General features: G+C 36.1%; 1 protein-coding gene across 18 annotated transcripts in view; it reads right to left on the reverse strand.

The window, feature by feature from the left end:
• DLG1 (discs large MAGUK scaffold protein 1) overlaps window positions 1–20,983 on the reverse strand; it is a 168,931-nt gene that overhangs the window by 49,370 nt on the left and 98,578 nt on the right. For 7 of the 18 annotated variants that reach the window (XM_059822537.1, XM_059822538.1, XM_059822536.1 and 4 more), the window contains 7 exons: window positions 18,544–18,642; window positions 14,529–14,582; window positions 11,811–11,861; window positions 10,657–10,781; window positions 9,108–9,277; window positions 8,289–8,425; window positions 5,475–5,619 (listed from right to left, as the gene is read on the reverse strand). In XM_059822537.1, coding sequence (XP_059678520.1) covers window positions 5,475–5,619; window positions 8,289–8,425; window positions 9,108–9,277; window positions 10,657–10,781; window positions 11,811–11,861; window positions 14,529–14,582; window positions 18,544–18,642 — 781 coding nt within the window. Of the gene's footprint in view, window positions 1–5,474; window positions 5,620–8,288; window positions 8,429–9,107; window positions 9,278–10,656; window positions 10,782–11,810; window positions 11,862–14,528; window positions 14,583–18,543; window positions 18,643–20,983 lie in introns of all 18 variants that reach the window. The other 11 variants (XM_059822542.1, XM_059822543.1, XM_059822540.1 and 8 more) reach the window with 3 other exon arrangements.

Genomic DNA, 20,983 nt, shown 5'->3' on the forward strand with positions numbered 1-20,983 from the left:
GGCTGGTGAGGCACTGGAATAGGCTGCCCAGAGAAGCTGTGGATGCCCCAAGCCTGGAAGCATTCAAGGCCAGGTTGGACAGGGCTTTGAGCAACCTGGTCTAGTGGCAGGCATCCTTGCCCATGGCAGGGGGGTTGGAACTAGATGATCTTTAAGGTCTCTTTCAACCCAATCCATTCTACGATACTATGATTTGTTCCAGGAACCATTTAATGACCAATATTTATATATAGATTATGAGGCAGTTTACGTTCCCTACTGACATATGACCTGCTACAGAAGACTAATAGCTATGATTATTAAATACACAAATTGGTTTAGCTGCCAATGGTGCTAGGCAGCTGGGTGGCATTGGTCCAGGACCATCCCACCTACAGCGCTGTTGTTCCTCTGCATACAACAAACATAGGGGTTTTTTTGTTAAAATTCCGTATTTCCTATGTTGGAAGTTCTTGTCTTTCAGTGGCTCAGACTGGAGACACGAGAACAGTACTCAAAAGCCAGTATGCTCAGAAAGAACAATCTTTCATAATTGCATTCTTCTTGAGTCAGAAAATGAATATCACTGTAAAGTAACTGTTTAAACTAGCAATCCACACCTCAAGGGTTAAAAGAAAAATCTCACAGAAGTGATAGAAACAGGCATAGCAATCAACTATTCCAGACTGTCAAGAGCTGTGGTTAAGCTTTCATTGCTCACAGTACCAGTCTCTAGAGCTACAAGCACATAACTATGAGCTATTTTTTGCACATTCATTCCCTGCTAAATGCTCTGGTCTCAGACAGCCCCAACTCTTCTTTAACAAGATTTTCAACATTAATTTCCCTCACGGGAAGCCGAAAGCCATTCATTCACTCTGATAAATATCAAATGACGGAGGTCAATTTTCAGCCCCAGGTGCACAAAGAATTATGTTGGCAGGATCTGTACTCTTCTCAATAAATACTGCCATAAATCAGTATCTCAGAAACTTCTTGATCAAATGTCCCTTGATACAAAGACACTAACCCCAAAGAAATTATCAAATATCAAATTATTTAATTATCTATGTGGATGCTAACTTACTTTGTACCATCTTTTGCGCCATCAGACCACCTGACAAGACTACTATTGTGTGGCTGGTTCTCTTACTGCAGGAGTTCTAAAAGAAAACAGATTTTGCAGAAAACCTAGATACTGAAATTTGTGAACCTGGTTCTCAAACAGTTTTTCAGTATTCCTAGCTCTGCATTTTAAATCCCTATCACTAGGGAAATTGAGGCGGCCCTATAACTAAACTAGACCAGTTCCAGAGAGAAAGTCTTAAAGACAACCGAATTCTGAATTTGGTGTTTTGTGGACTTTTGAATGAACTACCATGTTCACAAAAGGTAGCACAATAAGCAATCTACTGCATGTTCTGCAGACAGTACAGATACCAAGCTGGTAAGTACTGTGCACTGTGCTTTTAGATGTTTCTGATAAAATGAGTGTTTAAAAAAACCACACACAAATTAAAGAAAAACCCAAGGGGAGTTCTGGGCAGTGAGCAGTCTACGTATATACTCAGGTAGTAGAGAGGGTTTCTAACTTAACATCATTTGTAGTGGGCATGTCCATAGGCAGCCTCTGCGAATTTAAGAGCTTCAGTAGTGAAAGGAAAAGTACATATTACTTCTCCTTTATGATGGACCTGAACTCCTAAGAACCTGGATAAGAGGATTCTGGTGAACAGAAATACAAAGGAGGATTGCAAATACATGCCTCAAAACAGGTGCAGGTGAGTAGGTAAAGAAGGAAGACTGGTAATTGTTTCAATGCTCACTCACAATCCAGGTGATTCTAGAAAATACCTCTTTAATAACTGTTATCTGAGAAAAGCTCTTCAGAGTCCCTAACCTGAAGCTCCTGAGCCAGGTACTGCTCGGCCAAATGCAGCGCCACTTTTGGAGGTTTCATCTGAGGCGAGAACAAAGGTGCAAACAAACGTTGAAATGGTGGCCCTGAAAACATCTGCTTCTAAAATACTATGTACAGGAGCCACCAGTTTTTGGTATGAGTTCTATCTAATTGAGCTGCTCCTTACAGAAAGTGGAGGCTTTCTAGTTGCAAAGTTATAGTACTCCTTAATAAAGAAGCAATAGCCTTCAAGGACATTGTTATCTCCCTTTGAAATTTCCATTGTAAATGTGAAAATTGAGGAGTCCTGAAAAAGTTTTTGTTCTGCACTGTATTAGAAAAATACCATCTAGCATCTTAGCCATATGCAGTTGTTTCTGATGAGTGAAAGATTTAGGAAAAGGCTAAACTGATTTCCTTGAATGAAGTCATTAAACATCTCAGGCAAGACCTTTGGATCTATTTTGTGTGCAAAATTTAGGCAGTAGATTCAGAGTCTCCATGCCAGCTGCAGTAACAGCCAGCTGCACTTTGATCAACAGAGAGAGACAAGCTTATGAAGCCTTGGGTCGGAAAGGCTTTCCTGTTGTAAGGAAAAGAAATAGACTGAAGTTTCATCAAAGGACCCAGCACTTTGCAGAAGAAGAAGGTTCTTTGGTTAACTGTTGACAAAAGTCTACCAGAAACAGTGTTAAAAAAACAGAATAACTTCAGACAGAGAACTGAGCACTAAAACTGTAGTTAAATGAAACAAACCACAGAAAATCTACTCAAAAGTACAGCCAGCACTTTAGCCCACAAACCTTGTCAAAGGTCACCAAAGAACAGCAGACAGACAGACATCTGGAATCCGAGAAATCTTTTGTGTTTTTTTTCAAACTGCTTCAGGAGGAGGAAAAAGAAGAAGCTGCTGGAGCTTGAGGGGCATGACAGCTCAGGAGATTGGCTTTTCACTTCCCAGTGGACAGAAGTGCCACTTCACACAAAGGACAGGATACTGGGCTGCACAGAATGCCACTGTCTCTCTCAAGTCCCACTTACAGGGAGAACAGCCAAATGGGAGAGAAACTTGGGAGGGAGGACAGTAATGGGAGGAAAGAGGGCCTACATGTGTGGCCAGGTCATTTACATCCAGAAAATGGATGTGAGACTAAGTCATGTGTACTGGGAAATTAAGGACTCAAGGCAAGATGGCAGTGTACATCCTCATGGCAATTGTGTGGGATTACCCATGACAGAACCTTCCTGAAGAGCCAATGGACATGGTAAGAAGGTATTCTTGAAGATACCACAGTCTCTTTTATGGCTCTATGTTATGATGCAATTAACTTCACAGCTCATCCACCATTTAAGAGAAATTAATTCGCTGCATGAGAAGAGGGCCAACAGCATGCCCTTATGCATACTGCTAGAGCAAGTATTCCTTTAAAAGTACGTATTGATACAGATAATGTGAATATAAAACCAAAATAATCACCCAAAGGAGAACACCAATTTGTAGTCAAAGAGGAAATATGACCACTGCTTCGAATAAGACTCTCAGCAGTCTGATCTCACCTGAGAATCAGCCGCGCTGAGTTTGGTGTCTCTGTTCTTAACTTTTTGAGTCTACAGACAGTCTTTTTAAGATCAAAGAATCATTTACTGAACAGTACCAAAGCACATGAAAATCTAAAATGAGAATCTATGTTTATATCCAACCATTCTTTTATGGGTGCCTAGTAAAGCAGTGGGTTTGCCAAATCCTACTACAGGTTTCCCTTCTCCACTCACACAAACTGAACAGTTTCAGTTCCATTTTCCTCCCAAAAGAGATAGCCAGTCCTCTAAATTGCTATAGCACTTTGTTCTTTTCTATTTAAGCTTTATACCAAATTGTTTTTTAATAATCGGGGGCACTTGGCAAGAGTTAGTAAGTATGACTTTTGCCAATATCAGGGTACCATTGAGTTATTAGGATTGGGCAAATTATCAGAAACCAGCTCCTTCTCTACCTTCCTCTCCCCAAACTTTACTGAGGATTTGCCTTTGCCCCCACAAAAGATTCATGAAGTAAATATCCCAATGATCGAGTCAAGATACAGTAGTAATAGATAAGATACTTCTATGTTTGTCATATCACCATCCACAGCAGTGTAACTGCATTACTGCAACACTACCAGGAACACTATGTACAAATCAGGTTACCTCTATTCCGGAAAAATCTGAATTCCAAGTGAAACATATGAAGAGGTCAGTTACAATGGAGAGAGAAAGAGAAGTCTACCTTCCAAGGAAACAGTGGGAAAAACTGAATTTTTGAACAAACTAGATACCATAAGGGAAAATGGCTGCTCGCTAACCATATGAGTATAAAACTGGGGATGAATAAGTGAAGGCTGAAAATTAGTTTTATGTCAAAGAATGGAGCCTTCAAGAACATCCTTTTAGTAAGGCAGTGAAGACATAAAATCTAATTAGCTCCAAATTGTAATTCAATAAGCTTACGAATAGATTGAAAGATACTGTAGCTACTGCCAATAAATGATGGGCTTATAAGGTACTTCAGTCCTTTGTTGTGCTGCATTTTTGTTGTTGTTCTTTATATACTGTTTTAGATTACATCAGTGGCTTTTTAGTCCAAAAGTGCTCCTATTTTCATATGAGGTAGTATCTGAACAGATCAGTGCTACATATCAATTACTTGTATCTAACAGCAAGAAGAAAAAAAAAGAAAAACAAACCTAAAATAACTCTCCCCCAGAACCATTTTATGTGACAAGATGAGTAGAACTGGTCATCCAGAAAAGTCCACCGATTCAGTCTTGGAAAGATACAGTTACATCATTCTCATCCCTTTCTCCAAACACTAAATGGTAATATCCCTCTTGAAGATACTGTACATTAAATTCAAATTTCCTTTACATGGCAGTTTAAACCTGAACTTTCTGGATTTGGACATTTAAATTCAAAAAGACTCCTTTAAGTAGTACCCCTATGTAAACAAGAAATTCTAACTATTTTCAATATAGCATTCACTGGTTTTCCACTTGAATTATCAACAATTCTGTCGAAACTGAAGTAAGATTTCAAGTTAACATGGAACTTCACAATACATTTGCAGGCAGGCATCACAGGTAAAGACCTCCCCCTCCTCCCAGTCTGGTTTATTCAAGTACGTGCAGCTCATGAAAAAGCAGGAAAACAGAAAACATCACTAACCTCCACCTGAAACAGTATTGTCTTTTGCTCAGTTCACAGGTCACTGAACATCTACGCAGTGCATTGTTTGCTACTGTTCACAGCCTCCAGGAAAGCGAGGCACGTATTCTCCTTGTACTCATCAGCAAGTGATCAGAAACATTGAGTCACTAGGACAAGGCCACATCAGTCATGGAAACACACTAAGAGCCCCATTGTTGCTGTCTTTTCAGTACACAAGCTATAGGACGTTATCCTGTTTAGCATATAATTTTCCTGATTAATCAACTTTCTTGTAACAGATTTTCACACTGTATAATTTTAAAAAGCTTGAAGCTGTTAAAATACTAAAAATGGGGTACGATAAAGCCTTAAAGGGAAAAATAATTAAATCACAAAGATAAGCTTAACTTACAGTTTGTGATGTCAGGAGGGGCGTAACTGTCATTCATGAACATGCTGGTGGGTTTGGCAACTTTCAGATATACGAAGTCAGATGTGTTTTTTAAGGCAGTCACTGCTTCTTCATGAGTAACTTCTTCTAAGCAAACACTGTTCACCTAAAGATAAAAAAATAAACCAATTCTCAACACAGAAAAGCGTACGCTTTCATAAGACACTCACTGAAAGCTGTTGTAGCACTCTGGCATTGAGAGTTTTTATTAGGATTCATGTGCCACAGACATAATTGGTTATATAAAAGTTATATAAAAGATGCTTTGTAGTGCTGTGAAATATAAGAAACACAAGTCTTTCCTCAAAAGATTATAATAAACTGTATTGACTGTAACATTGTAAAGAAGGCACCCATGACTGTGGAAAACTAACAGGACAAATACGACACTCAAAATGCCATAAGCATGTACAATCATAGCACTGACACAGTATGTTATCGCAAGCATTAAATAGAATAAAGTTTCTTCTAGTAAGAATAAATCCTACATGATCTTGTCATGACATAATTAAGTTCTAGACAGTATAATGGGACAACATATTCTCGCAAGAGGTCAAAAGTAGGGATCAAAACTGGAGAAGAACCCAAAGTGACCGACTGATTTACATGCCAAATAACAAGAACTTGTCTAACTTTACAGGCAACAGGTTTTTTGAACTATTGCTAGTAAGGTGAAATACTAGCACTTCAGTTTAAAAAAAAAAAAAATTAAATCCTTTAACAATTAGTATCTCATATACAGCCTTAGTAAACTGAGTTGCTAACCCTCTCTTCCATATTTTGAAGAGCCAAGTAACTTCTGCAGATAATTCCAGGCAACATGGGAAAGTGCTTGTTCAGTGCTTGTACTGCACTGAACCCGAGGGACCAAACACACTTTCCTCTGTTTGATTACTTGACTATTGTGTAAAAACAATTGGGCCTTGTCAGTTCTGTTATTCATGAGGGGAAACACTCTACTGCTTAAATATATTCTTTCCATCTGTGTTTTCTAAGAATTTCCTAAAAGTTTTCTAAATGCCTCTTATTGACTTTAAAAAAAAAACAAAAAACAAAAACAAAACAGATTTAAACTCCAACCACTCCTGATGACTGAAAAGTCATTTTGCAGTGCATTGGTAATCGCAGTACAAGCTAAACACACAGACAGAAAGTTACATTATGCAAAATAGGGGAGCTTATCTCTACATTACTGACTAAAGCTTTGACTAAGTGAAATTCAGCTAATCAGAAGATATTACAGATGACATTTTACTCACTTCTTTCCTAACTTAATGAACTGAAGGCATGATTACAGCTACAATAAATTAGGACATTATATTTACTATATCCAATAGCATATTGCATATGCTCCTTGCATCCCTGAAATAGTATCTGATTAATCCAAAGCTACTTTATTTGATTTTGTCAGGCAATTTTTTTTAATGGATAAAGTAATACTGGACAAAGTAATCTGTCTCAAAAGTTTGATATTTCTAACAAAAATTCCTTAAAACCTTCCATATATTTTATGATATAAGCAAGTTAGCATGACATTTTCTTGTGCAGGTGACAAATTATAACTCTGGACAGCAGTTCACCATTAAAAGGAAGCTTTTCAGTGCCCTTACAATGTGGGGAAGTCTTACAATCAAAACACTTCCTATGATTCAGATTTTATAACTTAAAAACGTCAAATATTAACAGCATTGTCATCAAGCAGCTGGATCTTTGGGTTTGTGAATTTGCATGGCACATGGAGGTGTAAATTAATCGTGCGGCTAATAGTAAACTTAGTATCTTCCCTCTCTCTTTTTTCCTCCCAATTCTTATGTGAGGATTTGATCATGTCTTGAGCTGATTTCACAGAACTATATATTCTAACACCAAGATCTCATTCCTAATACTTCAAAAAAGCAGGATTCTTTAGATAAAGGGATAATCCCAGGATTCTTTATCTTTAAGTAGCTTCAGTTTTGCCAGCTCTGTATTTGTAAGTGACAAACTTATCCAGAAAGTCTTTTACAGATGGGAAACTCTGCACCAAACATTTAGAGTCCGTTTCTGACTGTTCAAGGAGCAATAGACCATATATTCTGCTGTCATGTACTCCGAGTACAAATGTACTCAGAGCTCTTACAGAAGCAGGTACTGCCTGGTAGATGTAGGAGGGTGGAGCAATTACACCTTACAAGAGTTGAGTTTACAATTCAGGAATTCATTCAGAGATCCCTGGCTCTGAGTCTTGTTTTTCTAGCTGGACAACTAGATTTCCAGATGGAATTTAAGAAAGTTGAAAGTTATTTTTATTTTGTGCGTAGAAAATTCAACTTTGAAGTATTTTAAGGTTAAAAAAAACCCAACATTCAGAAGCATTACAAACACAGAAATCCAATATAAGCAGCAGTTTCGCTACAGGCTGGTCAGCTACAAGTATATATAGTTCCTTTCCATTCTTCTTTTTTGAGACGATAAACAATCCCATTGTATGCTGGTTTACATTCCTGTCACTCAGATCCCAGAAAAATAATAGCATGCCTTAGAAATAAACAGGCTGATTAATACAGGTTTTGCATGAAACATTGTGCTGAAGAACAGATTTCAGATCTCCTGATGAGATGGTGTTGAACGCTGCAGATTTAATTTTTATCATTGATTTCCTGGCAATATCAATTTTTTTTACCGATTTCTATGAAATAACACTCTACCAGCAGGCAGCTTAACCACAAAGTGAATCATCCCATTACTGAGCCTAAAAGTGAATGACCATTAAAAAAAAATGCAGCTCTTACTTACAGCTAACAGTTTGTCCCCAATCTGAAGTTTGCCATCTTTGTGTGCTGCCCCACCTTCAATGATTTTGGTTACATAGATGCTATTGTCTCCAGGTATATGCTGGTTTCCTACACCACCAGCAATACTGAAACCAAGACCTGCTTGAAGATAAAGCCATTACTCAAGAAATCTTTTAGCATTCATTAGATTCAAATTATTATATAAATAATAATGCTATCTGTATCACATATACATATATATAAAAAAATATAAAAATATATATGTATAAAAAATATTAGGTGCTGGTTGAAGCAATACTTTCCAGTGAACTCCATAATTTTCCAGAAAGTTCTGGAAAAGATGTAACATTTACAGAAGTTCTGAAAATCAAAAGCTAAATCATTTACTTCAGGTCTTGTGAAAGATGCACACAGCACAGCTATAGCAACACCACTGATATTTAAAGAGCCATTGTCCCATACTTCCCCATATAGAAACAAAATAATACTTTCTCTAAATGTTTTTTAATCTCTCAGAGATCTTTCTAGGTAATTCAATGAAATATTTTACTCCCATTTGTAATGTACTTAAAAATTACTAAATACTATCAGAAACACATTTTTATCATTTGAAAGAAAAATATGCATTCTACAATAACAGTTTCAAGACACAGGGATGAAAATTCAGAAGCATTTGAGATGCCATTATCTTATTTTTCATTACTCTGCATTTCCTACAACTTCATATGCAATGTACTATTTTATTTCGAAAAATAAATGCAGAAATCTATCACCAACTCTATCCTTCTTGTGAAACAGAAGTTTTATACTTCCTACATACCTTTAGGGCCTTTTACAAGTTTGATTTCCACTATTTTTTCTGTGACTGGTTTTCTTCTTTTGACATACAATCGTACAATTGATCCTGCTTCTTTCAATGCTTCAACTGCTTTGCTGTGTGTCACATCACGAACATCCACCTCATTTACTCGTAGAATACAATCGTTAACCCTAGAGACAGCAACATTCATATTCAGCTGTTGTGTTATAGCAGAGCAGACACATTAGGAGCGTAATATTTTATCTACAATACGCTAACATACGTGTTAACACATTAAGATACATAGATTTTGCTTCAAAATTATATTGATTCAAGACAATGCTCTAAAACTAATTACTAGTGCTTGAAAATAAAACAATGATCACTAGAAAACATTTAAAGGGAATATTTTGTTCACAACCAAAGAGGACACCATCTTATATGTGTTTCATTTAAACAGTATTTTGAACAGAGCTTCATACAAACTACCTTTTGTTTAGGGCTATAAGAAAGAATTAAAAAATTCAGAAACTAGGAGCCACACAATGAGAACACGTTAGTTTTAAGCCATGATATGAACAAGTCAACCTCCATTCCTGCTTTTCACAAGCTGTTCAAGTGCTGGCCTTCCACTCCATTTAACATGTTGCTGTAGTAACACTGAGCTCTCATTACACTAAGTACAATGCCTGACCCACCTGTCACCATGTTCTGCCAGATGTACCTCTAACAATGGCCAACAAGCTAAAATGAAGCCTTGAAATAAGCTTATTAGGACTAAAAACCATAAGGCATCAGGCATTTGCACAAAAAATGATAGGGCAAGTTCTTGACAACTCAAGAGAAAAAAAGCTGGTCCTACAATCAGATGTGGGGTTTTTTCCCCACAAGGTGATACAGGAATATACTTAAAGACTGTTATGGATCAGAAAAATAATTAATTAATGCAATTTTTTATTAACTTCTAACAGTACTCTTCAAAGGAAGTTGCAAATATCACTTGCTACCATCTAAAAATATGCCAATATTTCCTCACTAGGAGTTAAGTAATAGTATCAGTCCACAATTAAATAAGAAAATGGGATATACTGGAGAAGGAGTACTCAATTTAAACAAAAAATATGGCTTTTGAAGATGTGTATTATCTTTGCAAAATTAAGACACAGAATTGTACCAAGCATAAAAGAGGGTTTTTATTAAGCTTAGCTATCTTACCAATCAGAAAATCTGCACATGGATAACCAAGAGTTTCCTACCCCACCTGTCTAAGCTTTTCCTTTGTATATTGAATTAAGGACTGTAGAACATATGGCATAATCAGTTTATACCACCAAATAGAAAAGATAAAGTTCACTTAATTTCACTTAACTGCAGATTTTATTGGTTGGAGAAAAAAAAAATTGGTCCACTCAAACACTTTTCATTAGTTACAAAATACTTCTGTAAGGAAAACTTCTTTAAAATGTAATGTAGCATGATAAAACTACTAAAAGTAACAGAAAGTGTTCTATCCACTGTTTGAAAATGTAATAAGAAACAATTAGCAACCCAACACAGAAAGTCGTCATACCGTAATCTTCCATCCTGTGCAGCTGCACCCCCGGCTATAATTTTTGTAATGAAAATACTTGAATCATCCCCAATATGTGGGTTGTCTGTACCACCTGCAATGCTAAAGCCAAGTCCTGAATTTCCCTAAAGATAAAGGGGAAAAAAAATTTACACATTTCTTTTTGGGGGAAAAAATATTCTAGTATATCTATTTGATTCAATATAAAACCAAATCTGTATAATTTTCACTGATATAAAAAATATTAAAAGACACTTTAAGCAGTATAATACATATAACCATATGTAAGGTGTAATTATACTTATTTGCACAGAAGGAGAACATAAGTCATTATGTAACTGTAAGAGATACAGTTCCAACCCCACAGCTTTCTCACTGAAGTGAACTTGATAAACTAGATAAAAAAACTTCCCTCTCTAGCGAGCTAGATCTTTGAGATTATTCATACAAATATTTTCTCCTCGTTAAATTATTAGCGACAAATTATTTTTCCCAGAGAAGCCCAAGTAATTTGTGTCACTTATTAATATATCTTCACAGATGCAGAGACTCAGACTGACATTTTCTCTTCAAAGGTTGCCTGTCCTTACTGTCAGCTGCAAGACCTCTTCACCCTCTCAGTAACCACCAGAACTGCACAGGTATCAAATACAACCATTTCTTTCTTTCTTTTTGTTAACAGTGCAGCTCAAGAAAAGAGAACTGAGAGAGATTCTACATCGTAAACCTAACAAAGCAGTGCATATGACAAGGTGTCACTTGTAATCTCGACTGGAAGCCTGAATCTCCATATAAAACTTAATGGTGTAAATAAAAGCCTACCATAAATGGCAATATAGAAAATGAAATCATAGTCTGTGTTATTATTCCCTACAAGCCTAGTTAATAACATTAAATGCAGTATCTCTCAGGGAGATCCTTCCCCCATTCTACTATTAATGGTCAAGGATATTAATAAAAACTTCTATTCCTGCTCCAGCAACTGGGTGTATTTTTTTTCTTTAGGTTAAATAATCTACCTAAAGAAAAAAAAAAAAAAACAGTAAGGATTGTTTTGGATTGCCATTTAGCAGTATCAAGAGGTCAATTTTTCCATATTAAAGTATTATAAATCCCATTTCAAATAGAGTACAGAAAAACATTTAGCATGTTACCCTTTCAAGAGTAATTTCTTCATACTCATAATCTGCATCCGTGCCATTGACCTATAAAGAAAAGAAGAGTGAGACTTAGAGAATTTTATACTTCAAACAACACAGTTTGCTCAGCTGGTGGTTCACTCCCATCAAATCTCAACTGATTCACACTGACCACTGAGCTCAAAGGGGAGGTGTGATTTTCACACTGGTCTGTACATGAATCAGACACTCTTTTTTATGAGTTTAAAAGTTAATATTTCAGAGAGCAGACTGTTCTACACAGATAGTGTAGAGCAGAGACCCTCTGCTTCTGACTGCCAGAAAAAAAAAGATGCTTGAGATCCTCAGTTGTTCCTCAGGCCACACAGCAAGTTGAAACTGTCCTTAGTAGTTTGTTCAGTGGAAAAGATACTGTAGTTTTAACACATGATATTTCTTCATTAAAAAGGGAAGAGGTCTTGACCTTCTGAATACATGAAACTGTATCTATTACTACACCAACATCAAAGAAGCCACTGTGATCAAGAAGTTTTTATGTCAGCTTAGTCCTTGAGCTATTATCTAGAAGAATGACAACATGTGCTAACTGAACCAGTCATCTAGTATTACAGTACCTGGAAAATGGTTCATGGTGACTGATCAGTATGTGGTCTTTTTTCTTTCTTTCTTTTTTTTTTAAATAAATAACAAGGACAATTAATCATTTCCCTATTCGTTACCATTAGGCAAAACAAAGCCAATCCTAATACATTTAAGCAGTCTCTTGTTTATTTCCATGTACAAAACTCTGTAATCCAATTTTAAAATATCACCTAGATAAACAGGAGCAAACAAGAACCTCCACCATTTTTATCTTTTGCTTTAGCTTGGTTCTATAGTCCTGTCCCCCCCTCTTTTTTTTTTTTTTAATTTACCTTTGAATTGATTTTACCTAACAAAAAGAACATTAACAGAGACAGAAGCAAGGATACATCAAATGTTAAAAATCACTGTCCTATTCTACCTTTTGCCAGTTTTGAAGTGGTCTCAGATCCACTAAGCCAAGCTTTATTTGCAGGGACTTCCCCTGGATGAAGGAAGTTCTGTACAAATGCTGGAATTATGCCACAACAGAAATCCAGGGATCTTCTTTGAATGTGAAAACCTATTAGTAGTTCAGCAGAATTTGGTTAGAGCCTTTTAGCTGCACTGAAGTTAATTTTGCTGGTATGGTTAATCTTTTCAAGTGCCACCAATTTGAGTTTTGTTTGTATCTCCTTGGGCTTTTACAAAGAAAAAGAAAATACGCTTCTTGACTTTTTCTTCCAACCCAGTTTTGAGTTCTAACAAAGCGTGCTTCCTCAGCAGCTTTATGATTCAGATAACGAGAGCTGTGTTCTTGACCATTTGTTCCTTGATGACTTCCTAGATTCATATTTTGCTTTTTTTTCTTTCAATAGAAAAAGCTTTTATAGTTAAGGTTTTTGTAGATTCATGATGCAGTTACCTCACAAGTATGATTTTACATTACTTATCGCTTAACAATTCCATTAGCTACTTGGGAACCTAGAACGATACTCCTTTACTCAACTTCTTATGCTTACAGAGTAGGTTAGAGATTACAGATAGTTACGGGCTTGTTTGTTTTACGTTCACTGCAAACTGGTAATTTAGATAGTTTATAATTTTGACTGCCAGTTTGTTCTGTTAATGCTATTTTCTCTTCTTATTTCTACTGTCCTCCATTTGCCTCTATCACATGGGGCCTTCTGAAATGTGAATACGTATTTATTAACCACTTTTATCCTTGGTTTAGTTTGTGTGTGCAGGGAGATACCTCACCTTCAGTATGCTTTTCTAAACTGTATCTGTGTCACATCGATAAAAGGGCCACATATCGCAGACTACTGCTGTGATCTTCTAGTCAGAGGCATTATTATGACACTGAGGACTCATTTATGAGCCAGTTATGTCACTGTACCAACCTTTTGTCTTCTGCTTAAAGTGTTAATTTGTGTTTTGTCTGTCTTGAGTTATTACAGCTCCTTGCTAGCAACTACAAGATTTACTGTTTACATGCTAATACCAGTACTTAGAATAAACACCAAGTAGAGCAACTAGTACAGGCATTAACACTGTTCAGGAAAACAACAAGCAAGTGGGATACAAGTAACTGTAGGAGCAAAGCACAGGAGGAAAATTCAGACCTGAAACCTATGCCAAACTTACATACATTCCAAAGCCTCTGAAGTCTCTATCTGCCAGTGGTATTCCTCTCACAAAACACACACTGCCAAACACAAATTTCAGCCTCCACATAACTACACTTATTCCCTTAATGTTTCAAACAGAACCAACCCATTTTTATGAACATTTAGAGCACTAAAATCTTAAGTATAGCCACTGCATCAAGAAGTGTTTTTATGAGAAGTGCAACAGAAATGGCATATTAAATATTAAAGCATCAGCCTGCACAGTTGAAGAAATAGATTGTTCTCTGAACACTGAACCTCTGGAACCTCAAACAACTGTCACACACTGGTACTCACACAGAACCTTCCACCTGCAATCTACAACATTTCTTTTTTCATGAAACAGCTATTTAAGGACTTCAAATAACCATCAGGACAGGTGACAAAATCAAGCACCATCAGAGAGGTAAAATAGGCTTTATTAAACAATAGGAACAGACCTAAACAACCACATACATAAAACATTATCTAAAGTTATAATTGAAAGCAAATGTAGGCTTACGTATGTTGGAGTCTCCAAAGAATCTGTATTCACCAGCACTGGAGGAGGATTTGCCTTTAACAAAAGAATAAAAAAAAATTATACAACGTAAGAGTATACAACATTCAATTTGCTGTGTTTCTCAAAGTTCTGTTAAAAGGTAGGCTCAGCTTGAGAATCTCAAAAATTCACTTCTTAAACACTTGCTTCTACCCTGAATAAAGTGCTGTCATGCCACGAAACCACACTTTTCCAAAACTCTGAGCTCATATTTTGTATACAAGTTCTGCCATTTATTATCTTGTTTTTCAAAAGAAAAACTGAGTCATGCTATCATTTGACATGATGTATTTACCCTACTACTTGTGATATGACATTCAGAAGTTGCTTTACCAGCCAATATCTTAAAAACAAATTTTGGTGGATTTGATTCCTCTTTCTTCCTACCAGGAACATGTCTTCTTTTGTTTTTTCCCCCCTCTTCAATCTGCAAAATGGAAACTTACAGAAATGCAAACTTATGGAAAAAAGGATCTATAAAACTGAAAGCAATCCCACATCAGACATTTATCTACCACACAGCAGCATGCACTTTCATCAGAAAATTGTTACAGATTCACAAGCCACAAGCAGTCAGAGATTATGGCTATAGAAAGATGAAATAGTATAGCATTCTCGCTAGCCAGGAACTGGTAGAGTAAGCTAACACTTTTACTCTCTGATGTTACTGAGAATTTTTCTGCGGAAAATGTGGTTTCAGTTGAAAGAGAATCCGCACAGACTGGTGGCATTTATCTGAAATACTTCCAAATGAATAGATTTCCTATTTTTGCATCAATTATCTGCCTTTAAAATAGGTAGCATCTAGCCTGCTCTAAGAACAAAACAAACAAACAAAAGTGGAGATATATTCCAGACTCCAAATACTGTTGATGTATTGAGTCCAACGGGACCTACAAACTCAGTGGCACAAAACAAAGTTCATCTCCTTCCTGCTTTAATGAAGCTGAGATGTTTTTTGTATGTATAAAAATCCACTATTGTTAAAATTAGACATTCTGTATATTTTTTTTTTTTTTTAAAATCTCTTATGTGTGCATGTGGAAATAAATTTAGGGACAGTTTAACAGGCTGCAATAGAAGATAGTATTAAACTCATTCAAAGATAAACTTAAGACCTACAAAACCATGACAATTACATTAACCTATTCGTATTCTGCATTTTAGTTTCATCACCATGACAACAACATACTTCTGAAGAATTCATGATTTTTAAAAGCCCCCAAAAGCTAGGAAGTAAGCGATGACTCAGAAGTTCCTTACAAAAGACTAAGATGAATAATCTTCCATGACTAGACAGGAGTCATCAATCTGCTATCAGCTTGCTTTGTCAGAAATTAGGCCTGTATCATTTAATAAGTACTAAAATCAGGTGGTATATATGCAAGTTAGCAGAGTAGAATATTAAAAAAAAAGGAAACAAAAAGGATGGTACTTATGACTCCATCAAGATGCCATCAAACACCTTTCCCACCCAGCAATCCTCTCAGTAGAAGCATGGGCACACTTTATGCAGTACAGGAATCAAGTACTAGTTACCAGTATCACGATAAAAATCTCTGACAAAACAATGCTATCCCTCACAACCATTTTCTGCTATTAAGTTACATTCCAATTTCTGCTTCTTATTAAAGCGCAACTTCTATTGAAATAAGATTAACTTAAAAATAAGATCCTGTACTAAAAATACCAGTCAATTAAATTACACGTCACCATCCCTGCAAGAGCTTTACAATTAACATGATTTTGACAAAAGCAAAACAATGCATTGTATTAAAAAGAACCTGTCTGAATATGAGGCATTAGGAGTCTAATTTCCCCTGAATCTACAAGAGCATACAGGATACATACATTTATTTGTACATTAATTGTGAGAAGATTTTTAATTTATAAATAGGAAACAAAACAAGGATTAATTTGGAAGTTCAGTCACATTCTGTACATTTCACTCCATTTTGGAATTTATTTTTATTTAATATTAGGATGCTGTAATATCTAAGTGTATCCAACAAAAGCAGTGCCAGTGGAAGCTGGTTTACCATGAACCTTTTTCTTAAGGCTGAGAAGTGTTCTTTTAAAGTCTTAAAAAAAGAAGAGGAAGACTATCTAAAAGCAAATTGCTATTAGTAGGTGAGTTTTCTATGTGAACAGTATGTCTGAGACACAAACTAGCCAACAGATGCAAAACACCTTCCGTAAGTTAAGTGATTGTTCCTAACACTCCTTCTGCGTTTATCTGAATTCTCCATCAAGAAGCAGTAATTTACCATCATTTCCAAGCAGGAAGGAGAAAAGCTTTGTGCCAGACGTTCCAAAGGTACGCCTGGACACTACAAAGACACAGGACAACATCTAACTCAACACATCAAATGTTTTTGGAAGGAAGACCTGCTATTTCAGTCTGTTATGCAAGAGTTCTCCAAATTACCTAACACTTTCAAGCTTCTGTGCCAGGGCTTGTTCAAATATTTAAAAGCCATTTGACAAGTTTGTTTATAAGCAGACTACAGGCTTGCCTAAGGGGTAAAGTGACTAACAAAATAAAGACATGTATCTATTGTGCAAAAATGCATCTGCCAAATCCAAAGCTGACTGTAATTTTCTGCAGTATTTTCTAAATGCTTAGAATCACATACGATGCAGAACTATATAGCTAACTCCTGTAGACATATGTATGCACTCATAAGACAGAGGCACAGACCACTCCATTCTTATTTTTCTGCTTGTAAACCAGTATCATCAATGGACATTAACACTGTCACAGCAATGGCAGTCAAAGAAAATATAAATACATATAGCATTAAGGAAATAGTTCTGAAACTAATCAAATCTCTGGTCTGCCTGGTGGGAAAAGTACGGGTGACAGATTTGTGTAAACATAGATCCACTAGAAATTGCACTATAAAACAGCCATCTGTAAAAACTTTTGATAATTATTGGATTATGTAAAATTTAACAATGTAGCAGAGATAAAAAAAGATTACCACGTGTTGCAAGTTTAAACACATAGCTTGAAAACAGACCTTAAGAAAAAAAAAACAACTGGCGTATATACTACAAAAATATCCCAGTAATATTCTCGATAGCTTAATTCCCTTTTAAAGTTAATACATACCTGTCACCAAACAATTCTAAAAAGTGACCCATCTTTTCAGGTGTGCACCCATCATTTGACATTTTTGCACTAGAAATTACAGTACAGTTACAAAAAATAAAAGCAGAATGCCATTCAATATGCAAAAATATAACTGCTATCTATCCTAAATTATTCCATAGCTTGCCATGCTGTGGTCACATATTCCAAGTTATATGCAAGATATTAACATTAACTCATAGGTACTGCTTTCACTTGTCTTGACAGGGTTTATTTGGTTTTGTGTGTCGACATTATGTGACCTAAAGGATGAAGGTCCAGAAGGGAAGCACATTCTATGAGTCAAATATGTTAGGAATAGAGGAGTAAAAAAACGCCAAAAAACCTTTTGCATTCTAAATGCTCCCAAGCACACTAATACCAACAAATGGGTGGAGAACAGAAAAAACATCATGCAAGTGCAATCGATGAAAGACACATACTAAACGTTTGTATATGAGATGAGACAACAATTTCCTACAAATAAATAAATAAACAAATCAAAGGATAACACTTTAGTAAGGGTGAAATGGCTCTAAAATTATTATGTGAGAACACAAAATATCCTATTGCTTCTTTCCATTCTTTTGGGGTTTTTTTCTTTAGCTATTTCACAACTTACTAATATCCTTTCATATGAAAATATAGATATTTTAAATGGACTAAAAACTGCTATAAAACAAACAAAAATCAGGATGAAACTTCAGCGTATTACTAATTCAGCTATTTCACAGTTCATCTCAAACCTGCATGTAAGAGTAACAAAACATGAATTTAAACAAAGCAATGAAATAAACTGAATAAATAAAAGTTGAACAAGTTTAACAAAAAAAGAATAAAAACCTGTGGTATGGTGGATGGGATGACAGTGGTCTCAGCAGGGACTGGTGGGACAGGGATCACAGGGACAATGGGAGAAGAGGAAGGAACAGCTTCTGTGGGCTGAAAACCACCAACAGAATGTCAAAAATAATGAAAACTAGAAAAATATTTTAAAACAAACAAGATTCAAATTTAACAGCTTAAAAAAAATAATCCTGAAATAGCATATGGATTTGGAGATTATAACCACAACTGAAGACAAACACCACCTTTAACCATGCCGTATATGGCAGTGCATCCCCAGCAACTTGCTAATGTCAGAGAACACAAAGTAGTAAGACATATCCATGTTGCCTATTCATACCAAGTTACTCACCTTGCAGTACAGCGTAATATGACTTTGGGGTCCAACAGAAAACCTATTCATGTCAATGGACAGACTGAGGCTTTTTGTGGGCTAGTTTCACAACAGAAGCCCTTCACCATTACACAACAGCGCGCAAAAGCAGGGAAACAGTGGCTAAAGTTGATAGCACTGAACTAAGTTAATATTCCTTTTTGATAAAGGGGAAAAATCGGAAGTACATTAAGGTTTCTAAACTGGGCAAAAATCAAAGAAAATCTTTTAGTCAAATAGGCGGAAGATCCTAAAACAGATTCAATCTACTTCTCAAAGATCTTCACAGACGTTTGCCAAATACCTTCAGACTAGTAGAATTTGGTCTTAGGAATTTTCATTAAAATATTAACCAGGAAAGCTAGTGACACTTAAGCTGCAAGGGAACAAGATTACAAATAGCATTTTGAGCAAAACATTGACTCAAATAATTTTAAGATATCAACATACTGGTTGTCAGCAACATAAACTACTGGCAACTATCATCAAAATTACAAGCCAAACAGCAGATCAAAACTCTTGCAACTTAGTTGTTCCAAGACATTCTTATGATCTTTAAATATAATGAAGCATAATGACAGAAGAAAATACTAAATCCTGAAAATGAACCAAAAACCCAGAACATAAAAGTATTAAACATATTTTTTAAGTTTGAGATATTTTAAAACACAAAGCAACATACACCAACAGCATACACCAAATTAAATGGTAAAAGCAAATATTAAAGAAACCTGAAACAGCCCAAGAGCAGAAACCCTTACTAAATGTACATATGGTATTTCTACAGTTTTGGGGTTTTTTTCAGCTCAAAGTCAATTTGCCCAAAATGAACAGCTGGTGAAAAATGCTGCAGTTATTGAAAGATGTAAGAACAAGATATATTTGATATCTTGAAAGATAATTACTACTGTCATTTAAACACCCCTACATCTGAGGACAACAGCACAATCTTTCAAGTGTTAAAAAAAGGGCGATGGGGGGAGAATCTAAATTGATCTAGAAAAATGATAATACACATTTTGCAAAGGATGCAGGAAATGCTCTGTGCAACTAACCTCCAGTTACTGGAAGAATGATGCAACCTTTAGAGGACAAATCAAATTAAATAGCTCGAGCAATCACTCAGCCCTACGTATGCAAAAAATAAGCCACCCCTTCAAGTTTGCCGTGTTCCAAAGTAAGCAGCTTCCCATGTATGCACACAGTCAAAAATCCTGTTAACCAAAATGTCAGATATACACATATTACATATCAAAATATAACACAACATTAAGGCTGACAAGTTAACCGTTAGTAGGTCAGAAAAATTCCAGCTTTACAGTTACAACTCCTGCAATAAGAGAAGGTTAAAAACAAATCGAAGTTGTTCTTAGATACTCAGCACACTCCCCTGCCCTTTGACTTAGCAAAGTAACTGACAGTCATAGCTGATTTCCTTATGGACCAAACAATCCGCACCACCACCACCCCCCTGCACCAAATGGCAGCTTTATTTTCCTGCTTCCTTCCTTTTCTCAATTCTTAACTCCCTTCTCTCTCCGGGCTTCTCATTCCCAAACAGTTCAAGAACCCTTACAACCAGTTCCAATTTTTATCCTTATTGTTTTAAAACTGACATTGTTCAAAGTCCTTTAATCCTTTCAGGTTGCAGTCTCATAAGCTATTCATACTGTCATTGTATTTTCCCTTTGTGCTGACGGTTTAGTACCCACTGACTCTTAAAAGCCGCTCCCTGCTCCTCCAAGCATCCTGGCAATGTTCCTGTTAAGTCTCCTCACTACCATGTGCGTGAAGAAGGAGGTGACAACACTGGCAACCACTTTCAAAGGATGTGCAAATCCAAATGAAGGTAAGACTGTCTTCACTTAAATGTTTCAGGGAATACAGTGAATCGATGTAGACACTATGGCTACCACAAGGAAGGGCAACGCAAGAAATTAAAAGATTTCTAACCATCAGAGCAAAAAGACCTGGAACGTTGTTATAATAGAATAATGCTAATTCTATTTTATTATGGCACATAATCAGTCTGAAAATTATTATATGATACAGACATCTGTGAGA

The sequence above is a fragment of the Gavia stellata genome, chromosome 11, assembly GCF_030936135.1.
Source record: "Gavia stellata isolate bGavSte3 chromosome 11, bGavSte3.hap2, whole genome shotgun sequence".
Classification (NCBI taxonomy): Eukaryota; Metazoa; Chordata; class Aves; order Gaviiformes; family Gaviidae; genus Gavia; species Gavia stellata.